At 49.1% G+C, this 12,069-nt stretch overlaps 1 protein-coding gene across 1 annotated transcript in view; it reads left to right on the top strand.

Annotated features, from left to right (window-relative positions):
- The window catches only part of LOC140455370 (macrophage mannose receptor 1-like), a 72,761-nt gene extending 61,150 nt beyond the window's left edge, over positions 1-11,611 (top strand). Inside the window, exons 9-11 of the mRNA XM_072550173.1 lie at positions 1,299-1,400; positions 1,532-1,897; positions 10,080-11,611. Of these exons, the coding sequence (XP_072406274.1) occupies positions 1,299-1,400; positions 1,532-1,897; positions 10,080-10,114 (503 nt within the window). The 3' untranslated portion in view covers positions 10,115-11,611. The remainder of the gene's footprint in view (positions 1-1,298; positions 1,401-1,531; positions 1,898-10,079) is intronic.
- The last annotated feature ends 458 nt before the right edge of the window (positions 11,612-12,069 follow it).

Below are 12,069 nucleotides of genomic sequence, written 5' to 3'. Positions count from 1 at the left end.
GGAAGCAGGCCATTCGGCCCGTCGAATCCACACCCACCCTCAAAAGGGAGATCCTACTCAATCCCTGTAACCTCCATTTCTCATGGCCAATCCACCCCCTGTACATCTCTGGACTGCAGAAGGAAACCCACACGGACACAGGGAGGATGTGCAAACTCCACACAAACAGTTGCCCGAGGCTGGAATTAAACCCGGGTCACTTGCGCTGTGAGGCAGCTATGCGAACCACTGAGCCACCGTGCTACGTGAAACAGCTATGAATTGTCAAGCATATGGCAGTACATGTTAAAGCTTTAATGACCTTTTAAAACCTCCTGCACCCGCAGGTTGGCCGCAATGTCGACGGAAGGCCATTTGGCCCGTCATTGCCCATGCCAGCCCTCAAGTCATACAAGACGGAAAACTGATTTGGTCCAACTTGTCCTCGCTGATCACACGTCCCAAATCAAACACTTCCAAACCCATATGGAGGTTTTACAAATACATATACATAAGAGCATATATAAAAACACACATACCCCTCATACACACACACACATAAACACAGGGGAACTAAAGACATCAGTTTATGAGTAGATGGGGGAAAACAAAATCAGTCGACAGGGTCCGTTGAGATGTTCCTTTACTCGCCAAGACCTTCTAATCTTCAATCTCCTTTCCTCAGGTTCTTAAGGCACCAGGTAATTGGTACATTAACTACAAAGTCTCTTGATTACTGGTTAAAGACAACCATTGGTGGGGATAAATATGGAGCTTGCTTCAGGCTTCAGATGTTTGTAATGGAGAGAGAGAGAGAGAGAGAGAGAGAGAGAGAACCTGCTTTTACAGCACTCCACAAGGTTACCTGTCCAGGAAATGAATCAGAGAGTTGTTGCCAGGCTGGTGACCTTTGAATACACAGCTGGTCACAATCACACAAACCAATCAGCTACCTGTTGCCGGCCAAATCACATTTTGGACACATCCCCTTGTGTTGAGCTGATGACGAACATTTACCCCTCCCCCCTATTGCTTGAACAAAGCAGCTGTGCAAAAACCACACAAAATGAGCTTTGTTCACGCAAATGCAGCAATTCCTCCTATCACCCTTTGGTTTTGAAATAACCTTTTGATTTTGTTTTTTGCATTTCAAGTCCACAGTCAAGAGTGCAGGGCAGTAAAGGACTGACACCAAATGGTGGTCTATAATTTGGGAGGGGGGTTCTTGGAGGACAACAAATAGACAGACAGACGAAGGGCAACTATTTTGTTTTCCATGCAAGCGGCACTTTGAATAAAAATCTCCTCTGTGTCCTCAGAGACTTCTGAAGACCCCTCGGAAGTAGTCACCGAGAAACCGGTTGTCATCAGTGGTAACTGGAAACAGCCACACAAGGGCTCGGAAAAGGACTTGGCCGCAGGTAGGTCCGTCCGAAAGGACACCTCTTCCAGCCCACATGGTGGGGACCTGGTACGCATCCCCCTCCCCCCCCCTTCAGCCGAGCGTTGGAGTCGGACTAAGGCAGGCTGTCTTTCTGACCTCTGTCTTCAGACGGCGCCCAGGACCTGCCCCAGCCCAAGCGGAACTACGTCCTCGTCAACAAAGAGAAGACGTGGAGCGAGGCGCAGGAGTATTGTCGGGCCCAGCACATGGACCTGGTCAGCGTGCAGCACATGACAGAGAACAGCAAAGTGGCCAAGCTGCTGAAGGTAGACCTGGCTGCGTGGATCGGTCTGTTCAACCAACACCAGTCTGAGTACGGCTGGATGTGGACTAACGGGGAGCCTGCCACCTTCTTCCATTGGGACCCCTTCTACCCCATGGAGTTCACCACCATGGCCGTCTGCGTTATTCTAGTCAACGAACACTGGAAGGACGTGCCCTGCGATTACAAGTTCGCTTTCATCTGTTACTCCGGTAAGCCGCGGGCGTGGCTGCTGCTGGGCGCGAGGTCGTAAAGGAGATGGGAGCAAGTGAGGGCGGGAGAGGTCAGAGTTGAAAAGCGTGGGGTGGGCTGCTGGAAAAGCACAGCGGGCCTGGCAGCATCCGAGGAGCAGGAGAGCTGATCTTCATCAGCCCTTCATCAGGAATGTGTGGGGGAAGGGGGCTGAGACATAAATAGCAGGGGGGGAAGGTGGTGTTGGAGCTGGGGGGGGTGGAGGTAGCTGGGAAGGCGATAGGTAGATGCAGGCGAGCGGGTTGACGGTGATAGGTCAGTGGGGAAGGTGGAGCGGTTAGGTGGGAAGGAAGATGGACAGGTAGGACAGTTGAAGAGGGCAGGGCTGAGCCAGAGGGTTGGATCTGGGATGAGGTGGGGGAGGGGGGGGGAACAGGAAAAGAGTCAGAAAGAGATAGGAACAGGAGTCGGCCATTCGGCCCCTTAAACTTGCTTCCGGCGTTCCAGCGGATCATGGCTGATCCGATGCTCCTCGAGTCTGATTCCCTTCCCTTTTCCCAGTCTCCCTCGATTCCCCTCCTGATCTATCTATCTCAGCCTGAAACAGAAGCAAGGGCTGTCCCCCACCACCCACCGCCCCCCACAACTCACTCTGTGGTGAGGAGTTCCAACGACTCTGATTGTAGCACAATGGCTCAGTGGTTATTACTGCTGCCTCACGGCACCAGGGACCCAGGTTCGATTCCGGCCTCGGGCGACCTTCTGTGTGGAGTTTGCATCTTCTCCCCGTGTCTGCGTGGGCACCCTCCCCAGCACCAGGGACCCAGGTTCGATTCCGGCCTCGGGCGACCTTCTGTGTGGAGTTTGCATCTTCTCCCCGTGTCTGCGTGGGCACCCTCCCCAGCACCAGGGACCCAGGTTCGATTCCGGCCTCGGGTGACCCTCTGTGTGGAGTTTGCACGTTCTCCCCTCTGTCTGCGTGGGTTTCCTCCCACAATCCAAAGATGTGCACGTTAGAGTGAATGGGCCCATGCTACATTGCTCATAATGTGCAGACTAGGTGGGTTAGCCATGGGAGATACAGGGATTGGATGGGATGCTGTTCAGAGGGTCAGTATGGGCTGAATGGCCTGCTCCCACACTGCAGGGATTTTACGATGACAAGAAGAAATTCCTGCTCATCCCAGTCTTAAATTGGTGCTCCCTTTATTCTGAGTCTCTTTTCCTCGACTCTCCCATGGGGGAAACATTCTCTCAGCATTGACCCTGTCAAAGCCCTTAAAAATCCCGTATGTTTCACTCCTCTCATTCTCCTGAACTGCAGGGAGTAGCATCCCAACTTGTTTAACATTTGCTCAGTGGTTAGCACTGCTGTCTCACTGCACCAGGGTCCCGGGTTTGATTCCAGCCTCGGGTGACTGTCTGTGTGGAGTTTGCACATTCTCCCCGTGTCTGCGTGGGTTTCCGGGTGCTCCGGTTTCCTCCCACAGTCCAAAGATGTGTAGGTCAGGGTGGATTGGCCGTGCTAAATTGCCCGTAGTATTAGGTGCATTAGTCAGAGGGGAAATGGGTCTGGGTGGGTTACTCTTCGGCGGGTCGGTGTGGACTGGTTGGACTGAAGGGCCTGTTTCCACACTGTAGGGAATCTAAGTCTAAATCAAACATCCTCCGTACCAGGGAATCATCATAGCGAATCTTCTCTAACCTGCCTCCAGTGAAATAATATCCTTTCCTTAAATAAAGGGACCAAAACTGTGCTCCAGATGTGGTCTCACCAGCACCTTGTACAGTTGCAGTTAAGTCTTCCCTCCTCTTCTACTCCAACCTTCTTGAAACAAAGGCCAATATTGTTGAGTCATGGAGGCGAACAGTGTGGAAACAGGCCCTTCGGCCCAACTTGTCCATTCGCCCAGTTTTCACAATTAAACTTGCCCCATTTACCTGCATTTTGCCCACATCCCTCCATAACTATCCCATCCATTTCCTTGTCCCAATGTTTCTAAGTGACCAATTTGTACCTGCCTCCCCCACTATCTCTGGCAGCCAGACCCTCATCACCCTCTGTGTGAAAAGAATTCCCCCTCTGGACCCTTTTGTATCTCTCTCCTCTCATCTTAAACCTATGCCCTGTAACTTTAGACTCTCATACCTTGGCTTACCTACCTTATCTATGCCCCTCATGGCTTTATAAACCTCGATAAGTTCACGCTTCAGTCTCCTGTGCTCCAGGGAAAAAAGTCCCAGTCTATCCGACCTCTCCTGATAACTTGAACCTTCCAGTCCAGGTAGCATCCTAGTAAGCCTCTTCTGCTGCTTTCGAGTTTAATAATATCCTTTCCATAGCAGGGCACCAGAACTGAACACCGTACTCCAAGTGCAGCCTCACCAACGTCTTGTACAACTGCAGTAAGGTGTCCCAACTCCTGTGCTCAATGTTCTGACCAATGAAAGCAAGCATGCTGAAAGCCTTCTTCACCGCCCTGTCTACCCGAGACTCCACTTTCAAGGAGCTATGAACCTGTACCCCTAGATCTCTTTGTTCTAGAACACTTCCCAGGGCCCATTGACTGTTTACGTCCTGCCCCGGTTTGACCCCACCAATGTTTCATCAGAATTAAACTCCAGCCGCCATTCCTCAGCCTACTTGTCCACTTGGGCAAAAGGTGAGGACTGCAGATGCTGGGAACCAGAGTTTACATCAGAGTGGTGCTGGAAAAGCACAGCAAGTCAGGCAGCATCCGAGGTGCAGGAAAATCCACGTTTCGGGCAAAAGCCCTTCATCAGGAATAGACTATTCCTGATGAAGGGCTTTTGCCCGAAACGTCGATTTTAGAACATAGAACGTAGAACATAGAAAAAATACAGCGCAGTACAGGCCCTTTGGCCCTTGATGTTGCGCCGATCCAAGCCCACCTAACCTACACTAGCCCACTATCCTCCATATGCCTATCCAATGCCCGTTTAAATGCCCATAAAGAGGGAGAGTCCACCACTGCTACTGGCAGGGAATTCCATGAACTCACGACTCGCTGAGTAAAGAATCTACCCCTAACATCTGTCCTATACCTACCACCCCTTAATTTAAAGCTATGCCCCCTCGTAATAGCTGTCTCCATACGTGGATAAAGGTTTTCCTGCGCCTCAGATGCTGCCTGACCTGCTGTGCTTTTCCAGCACCACTCTGATGTAAACACTACTTGTCCAGTTGAACAAGATCTCTCTGTATTCCCAAATGACCTTCTCCACTATACCACTGAGCTTGATGTGATCCTCAAACCTACTGACTCTACCTCCTAAATTCTCATCCAAAACGTTTATATAAATGATGAATAGCAATGGACCCAGCACTGATCTCTGCGGCACACTGCTGGTCACCTGCCTGCAGTTTGTAACGCAGCCCACTACCGCCACCCTCTGTCTCCTGCCTTCAAGCCAGTTTTATGTCCAATTGGGCTAGCCCTCCCTGGATTCTGTGAGACTTAACCTTACTCAACAATCTGTCGCCTTCCTGATGGTCCGCGCGCTAACTTCCTGTGTCTGGTTCACGAGTCCCTTTGTGTCACAGCTCTCTGCTGAGTTCTCTGCATAAATAGTGTTCTGTTCTTTGGTTCTCCCTTCCAAGGTGCACTTCACATTTTCCCACATTAAAAACTTCACTGGCAGCATCCTGCTTGGTTATTGAGATTTTGCCAGTCAGACGTGAAACGTTTCTCTCTGCCAGACCTGCACTTCTCCAGCACTGTCTCTTCTTATCAATGCAGACCTTCTTGTCATTTTTCTTTCCCCTTGAATGAGTATGTCCTGACTCTGCACGAATCTATATACTAAGAAGCCTTTATTGCCCATTGTATCCTACCTATTTTTTGTTAAATTCATCTATATTTCTAACCAGCCTTTGTCACAACATGGGTTGCAAATTTATCCTGTGGTTCTTCAGCTATAACATGGAAGGGAATTTCTGTGAGTCCTCATCAAATGGGAAACCTCCTACCGGCCCCATCCCCTCACTCCCTTTTGCCCTTGTCGGTGTCTTTTAACATAGTATTGATTAGCGTGTTACAGAGGACTATAAACAGAGTCAAGGCTATAAAGCTGGTTCCAGATCGGGGGAGGTGGTGGCCCAGTGGTATTAATGCTGCACTGTTAGCACCCGGGAATACTTTGAGGACACAGGTTCAAGTCCCACCATGGCAGGTGGTTGAATTTGGATACAACAAAACCAAAGTAAGAGTCTAATGTTGACCACAAATGGCGGGGGGAAGAATCTAGCTGGTTCACTAACATCTTTAGGGAAGGAACTTACATGTGACTCCAGACCCACAGCAACATGGTTGACCTGGTGATTCCTACCTCATACAAACCAACCACACCCCCTTCCCCAAAGTCTGTGGCTGGCCAGTTTCCTGGGGTCTTCAAATTCAAAGCTATGGGTGTACCAACAGCAGACAGAAGGAGCCAATGGTACCCCCTTGCCCCTCTCCCTCATGGAACTGGCCTTCATCCCTTGGAAGAATTCAAAGAGAGCACTGAAAGAAGGTTATCTAAGATTGCAAAGAGATCTTGGTCAACTGGGTCAATGGGCTGGGCTGAGGAGTGGCAGGTAGGGTTTAATTTGAATAAATGTGAGGTACTGTATTTTAGTAGAACAAACACAGACAAGACTTAGAGTCATAGTCATAGAATCATAGAGAAGTATGTCATGGAAACAGACCCTTCGGTCCAACCCATCCATGCCGACCAGATATCCCAACCCAATCTAGTCCCACCTGGCAGCACCCGGCCCATATCCCTCCAAACCCTTCCTTTTCATATACCCGTCCAGATGCCTTTTAAATGTTGCAATTGTACCAGCCTCCACCACTTCCTCTGGCAGTTCATTCCATACACGCACCACCCTCTGTGTGAAAATGTTGCCCCTTAGGTCTCTTTTATATCTTTCCCCTCTCACATATGCCATTTAGTTTTGGACTCCCCAACCCCAGAGAAAAGACTTTATCTACTTATCCTATCCATGCCCCTCATGATTTTATAAACCTCTATAAGGTCACCCCTCAGCCTCCGACGCTCCAGGGAAAACAGCCCCAGCCTGTTCAGCCTCTCCCTGTAGCTCAAACCCTCCAACCCTGGCAACATCCTTGTAAATCTTTTCTGAACCCTTTCAAGTTTCACAACATCTTTTCGATAGGAAGGAGACCAGAACTTCACGCAATATTCCAACAGTGGCCAAACTAATGTCCTGTTACAGCTGCATCATGACCTCCCAACTCCTGTACTCAATACTCTGACCAATAAAGGAAAGCATACCAAACACTATCCTATCTACTTGCGACTCCACTTTCAAGGAGCTATGAACCTGCACTCTAAGGTCTCTTTGTTCAGCAACACTCCCTAGGACCTGACCATTAGGTGTATAAGTCCTGCTAAGGTTTGCTTTCCCAAAATGCAGCACATTACATTTATCTAAATTAAACTCCATCTGCCATTTCTCAGCCCATTGGCCCATCTGGTCCAGATCCTGTTGTAATCTGAGATAACCCTCTTCGCTGTCCACTACACCACCAATTTTGGTGTCATCTGCAAACTTACTAACTGTGTACCTCTTATGCTCGCATCCAAATCATTTATATGAATGATGAAAAGTAGTGGGCCCAGCACCGATCCTTGTGGCACTCCACTGGTCACAGGTTTCCAGTCTTAAAAACAACCCTCCACCATCACTCTCTGGTTTCTGCCTTTGAGCCAGTTCTATATCCAAATGGATAGTTCTCCCTGTGTTCCATGAGGTCTAACCTTGCTAATCAGTCTCCCATGGGGAACCTTGTCGAACCTCTTACTGAAGTCCGTGTAGATCACATCTACACTCTGTTCTCATCAAACCTCCTTGTTACTGAGACATGATTTCCCATGCACAAAGCCATGTTGACTATCCCGAATCAGTCCTTGCCTTTCCAAATATATGTACATCCTGCTCCTAAGGATTCCCTCCAACAACTTGCCCACCACCGAGGTCAGGCTCACTGGTCTATAGTTCCCTGGCTTGTCCTTACCACCTTTTGTAAACAGTGGCACCATGCTAGCCAACCTCCAGTCTTCCAGCACCTCACCTGAGAGCTATCGGTGATACAGATATCTCAGCAAGAGGCCCAGCAATCACCTCCGTAGCTTTCCACAGAATTCTGGGTACACCTGATCAGGTCTTGGGGGTTTATCCACTTTTCAACACATCCAGCACTTCCTCCTCTGTAATATGGACATATTTCAATGTCATCATCTATTTCCTTACATTCTATATCTTCCATGTTCTTTTCCACAATAAATACTGATGCGAAATACTCGTTGAATAGCTCCCCCATCTCCTGCAGCTCCACACAAAGGCCACCTTGCTGATCTTTGAGGGGCCCTATCCTCTACCTAGTTACACTTTTGTCCTTAATGTATTTGTAAAAACCCTTTGGATTTTCCTTAATTCTATTTGCCAAAGTTATCTCATGTCCCCTGTTTGCCTCCAGATTTCCCTCTTAAGTGTACTCCTACTGCCTTTATACTCTTCTAAAGATTCACTCGATCTATCCTGTCTATACCTGACATATGCTTACCTCTTTTTTTTAATCAAACCGTCAATTTCTTTAGCCATCCAGCATTCCCTACACCAACCAGCCTTTCCTTTGATCCTGACAGGAATATACAGTCTCTGGACTCTCATTATCTCATTTCTGAAGGCTTCCCATTTTCCAGCCATCCCTTTTACCTTTTGAAAGATCTTGCCTAATCGTGTCAAAGTTAGCCTTTCACCAAATTAGAACTTTAACTTTTAGATCTGGTCTATCCTTTTCCATCACTATTTTAAAACTAATAGAATTACGGTTGCTCTTTCTTTTAAAACTGCTGTTGTTTTGACTTTGTTTTCTCCAAAGTTCCAAAACAATGCAACAACATGAAGAATAGTAATTGCTGCTCCGGGAATTCGAGGAAATCACCTCCAACGCCTAAAGTACCTCAAAAAAAGGAGCAGCCTGTTCCTGCCAGAAATTTTTCCTGTCTTCCATCTGTACAATTACAGATTGGGTCTTGGCCAGTGCCATAAAACAGAGAGGGATGTAGAGGTTCAGGAGTATAAGTCTTTGAAGTTTGCATCGCATGCAGAGAAAGTGGTTAAGCAGGTGTTTAGCACACTTGCCTTCATTACTCAGACCTTTGAGTCCAGGAGTTGGGACGTTATGTTGAGGTTGTGCAGGATTTTGGTGAGGTCTCTTCAGGAGTACTGTGTCCAGTTCTGGTCGCCCTGTGACAGGAAGGATCTCATTAAGCTGGAGAGGGTTCAGAAGAGATTTACCAGGGTTTCACGGCGAATGGAGGGTTTGAGTTATGTGGAGGCTGGATAGACTGTGACTTCTTTCACTGGAGCATGGGAGGTTGAGAGGTGACCTCCCATGTAGTGGTTTATGAAATCTTGGATAAGGTGTCTTTTCCCTAAGGTGGGGGATTTCAAGGCTAGGAGGCATATTTTAAGGTGAGAGGGGAAAGATTTACAAAAGACATGAGAGGCAATTTTTTCTTTTTACATAGAAATTGGTTCGTGTGTGGAATGAACTTCCAGAGAAAGTGGTGGATGTGAGTACAGTTATTTTTAAAAGACATTGAGTTAAGTACATGAACAGGAAAGATTTGGAGGGATATGGGCCAAGCGCAGGCTGGTGGGGCTAGTTTAGTTTGGGGTTATGGTCGGCATGGGCTGGTTGGGCCGAAGGGTCTGTTTCCATGCTGTATGACTCTATAACAAAAACTAATCTCTCTCCCCTCATGACAGAGGCGGCATCCAATGGATCTCTCTGTCAGGTCTGGAGTGCCGTAGAAATGCATGTTAGTCTCCCAGGTGGCTTATTTATTTCGCGCTAAAAAGAAACAGAGATCTGAAAACAGAAACAGAAATGGCTGGAGAAACTCAGCAGGTCTGGCAGCGTCTGTGGAGAGAGAGAGAGAGAAAGCAGAGGTAGCGTTTGGAGTCCTGGGACCCTTCTCTTTGGCACTGGCAGCAGCTGGTGTTCAGAAGAAGGTTTGCTGGACCCGAATACTAGTGACCCTCTGCTTTTAATCTCTTGCCAGACCTGCTCAGGGATTTTCCCAGCCTCTGCGTTTCCGCCCGCGTGCGCGTTCTGTGGGATGTGTTTGCACTCAGACTTCGCCTTTCTGCTCCGATTTCAGAAGATCCCCTAGCCAGCACGCCCTCAAGTGGCTGAGTGAGCTGAGCGAGCTGGGACCGTCCTTGGAAAGCACCCTCCTGCGTTTTGAGAAGAGATCTGCGGCTGGCTCTCCGACCCCAGCGCGCCATCCCGTGCCCTCCTCAGCCGCCTCAACTTGCCCTCGACAATTCCGAAACGGGACTCACGCCGGTGGAGTCGGATTCCCGCGGCTTTTGCAGCTGGGGTTCGTGGTCAAACGATGGGTGAGGTCAACCCTCTGGCAGCGTTTCTGCTTTTACAGAGAGTTAGGCTGGAGCAGGAACAGGCCATCTAGTCAGTGCTGGTCTTTTCCCCTCACGTGAACCTCCCCCTCCCCATCGATTGACTGCCCCTCTAAGCCCTGGGGAAGGTTGAGACTGCAGACTCGTTCTCATTACGTCCCCGGTTGCTGTTAGCTGTGGGACTTCCAGCAGCTTACCCCACATCTTTTGAATTCTCTCTCCCTGTCGGGCACTGACCCATCTTCCCCATTGCCGTCTGGTGTCATTCGGAGAGTCTTACAGCGCAGAAGCGGCCCTTCGGCCTATTTGGTCTGCGCCAAACCACTTGCACTAGGCCCCCATCCCAGCACTTGGCCTGTGGCCTTGAGTGCTATGACATGTTTGAGCGCTCGTCCTCGTCGTTTATGAGGGCATCTCAATCTCTCTGCCATTCCCTACATTCAATGGGCGGAGAGGGGAGGGGGCGAGGAGTGCTTTTCGATTCTCACCTCAGAGGTAACAGTGACGATCCTGTGGCCCCTGCTTCAAGTCTCTTGCAAGTGAAGCGTTTTCATGCATTTCATCCCATTGAACCCCCCCCCCACCATTGATTTTGCTTTGAAGCTGCCTATTAGGGCAGCCCTCACTCCTCCCTGGGTCAGAGAGTGGAAGCCTGGTCATTCTCTCTTGCCGTGGTGTCATCCTTCCAACCCATTTTTTTTTACTGCGGGGTTTAGAACCAACACCACACAGTGTCTCAGTGATTAGCACTGCTGCCTCACTGCGCCAGGGACCTGGGTTCAATTCCAGCCTCGGGCGACTGTCTGTGTGGCGTTTGCGTGGGTTTCCCCCGGGTGCTCCGGTTTCCTCCCACAGTCAGGTAAGGTTTAGGTGGATTGGCCGTGCTAAATTGCCCATCATGGGTGAGTTAGCTGTGGGAGTTGCAGGGTTACAGGGATAGTGTCGAGGCGGGTTGGCTACTCTTTGATGGGTCACTGCCGACTCGATGGGCCAAATGGCCTCTTTCCGCACAGTAGGAATTCTACACCAAGGCATTGTTGGATTCCTCTCTCTCTGTTGGGAAATTGTGCTGGACGCCCAACAACGACGGACACCTAAGGGTCACCAAAGTGTCCGTTCAGTGCTCCAGGCGGTGATATTCATAAAATCACCAGCCTCACAACTGACCCCACTGCTCATGTTGGACACGACCCCCTCTCAAGATGCAGTAACAATGTGGATGGTGTTTATTTTCCATTAGCAGGAGGTTGCCCATTGAGACAAAATAAAGATGCTTTAGGACTAATGCAAATATTTAATTGGTGTTTGAATTTCAGCGCTGGTGTGATGTGAGGTTCTTCGGCCCTGGTGGATGATGTCGAGTGTTAAGTCACTTCAGCTGTATGCAATATGCAGAACACTGACCAGCCCATGTCTACAAATCTCAGGAGTCTAATGGTCAATTGGACAGTACTTTTGGGTCATAGAGTCATGAACAATAACTAGAATTAGGCTCATAATTTAAGATTGTCTGTTGGGTTGTTAGTGTGGCTCACTTATTCTTGCTGGGCGCGACACACAGTCATACGCAGTGTCGTGATGTGGAGGCAGGCAGGCAGCCAAATCCCCGTTCCTGTAAAAACTGAAGGAACTGCAAACTGTCGGAGAAATTAGCCCAATATAGCAGAGACCACACAAGCCAGATTGGGTGAAGTTGACAAGCTGTTTAGTACAAGCGATCTGGCTGGAAGA

Source organism: Chiloscyllium punctatum, chromosome 30, assembly GCF_047496795.1.
Source record: "Chiloscyllium punctatum isolate Juve2018m chromosome 30, sChiPun1.3, whole genome shotgun sequence".
Classification (NCBI taxonomy): domain Eukaryota; kingdom Metazoa; phylum Chordata; class Chondrichthyes; order Orectolobiformes; family Hemiscylliidae; genus Chiloscyllium; species Chiloscyllium punctatum.
The sequence above is the reverse complement of the archived record's forward strand: the minus strand, read 5'-3'. Positions and strand labels throughout refer to the sequence as shown.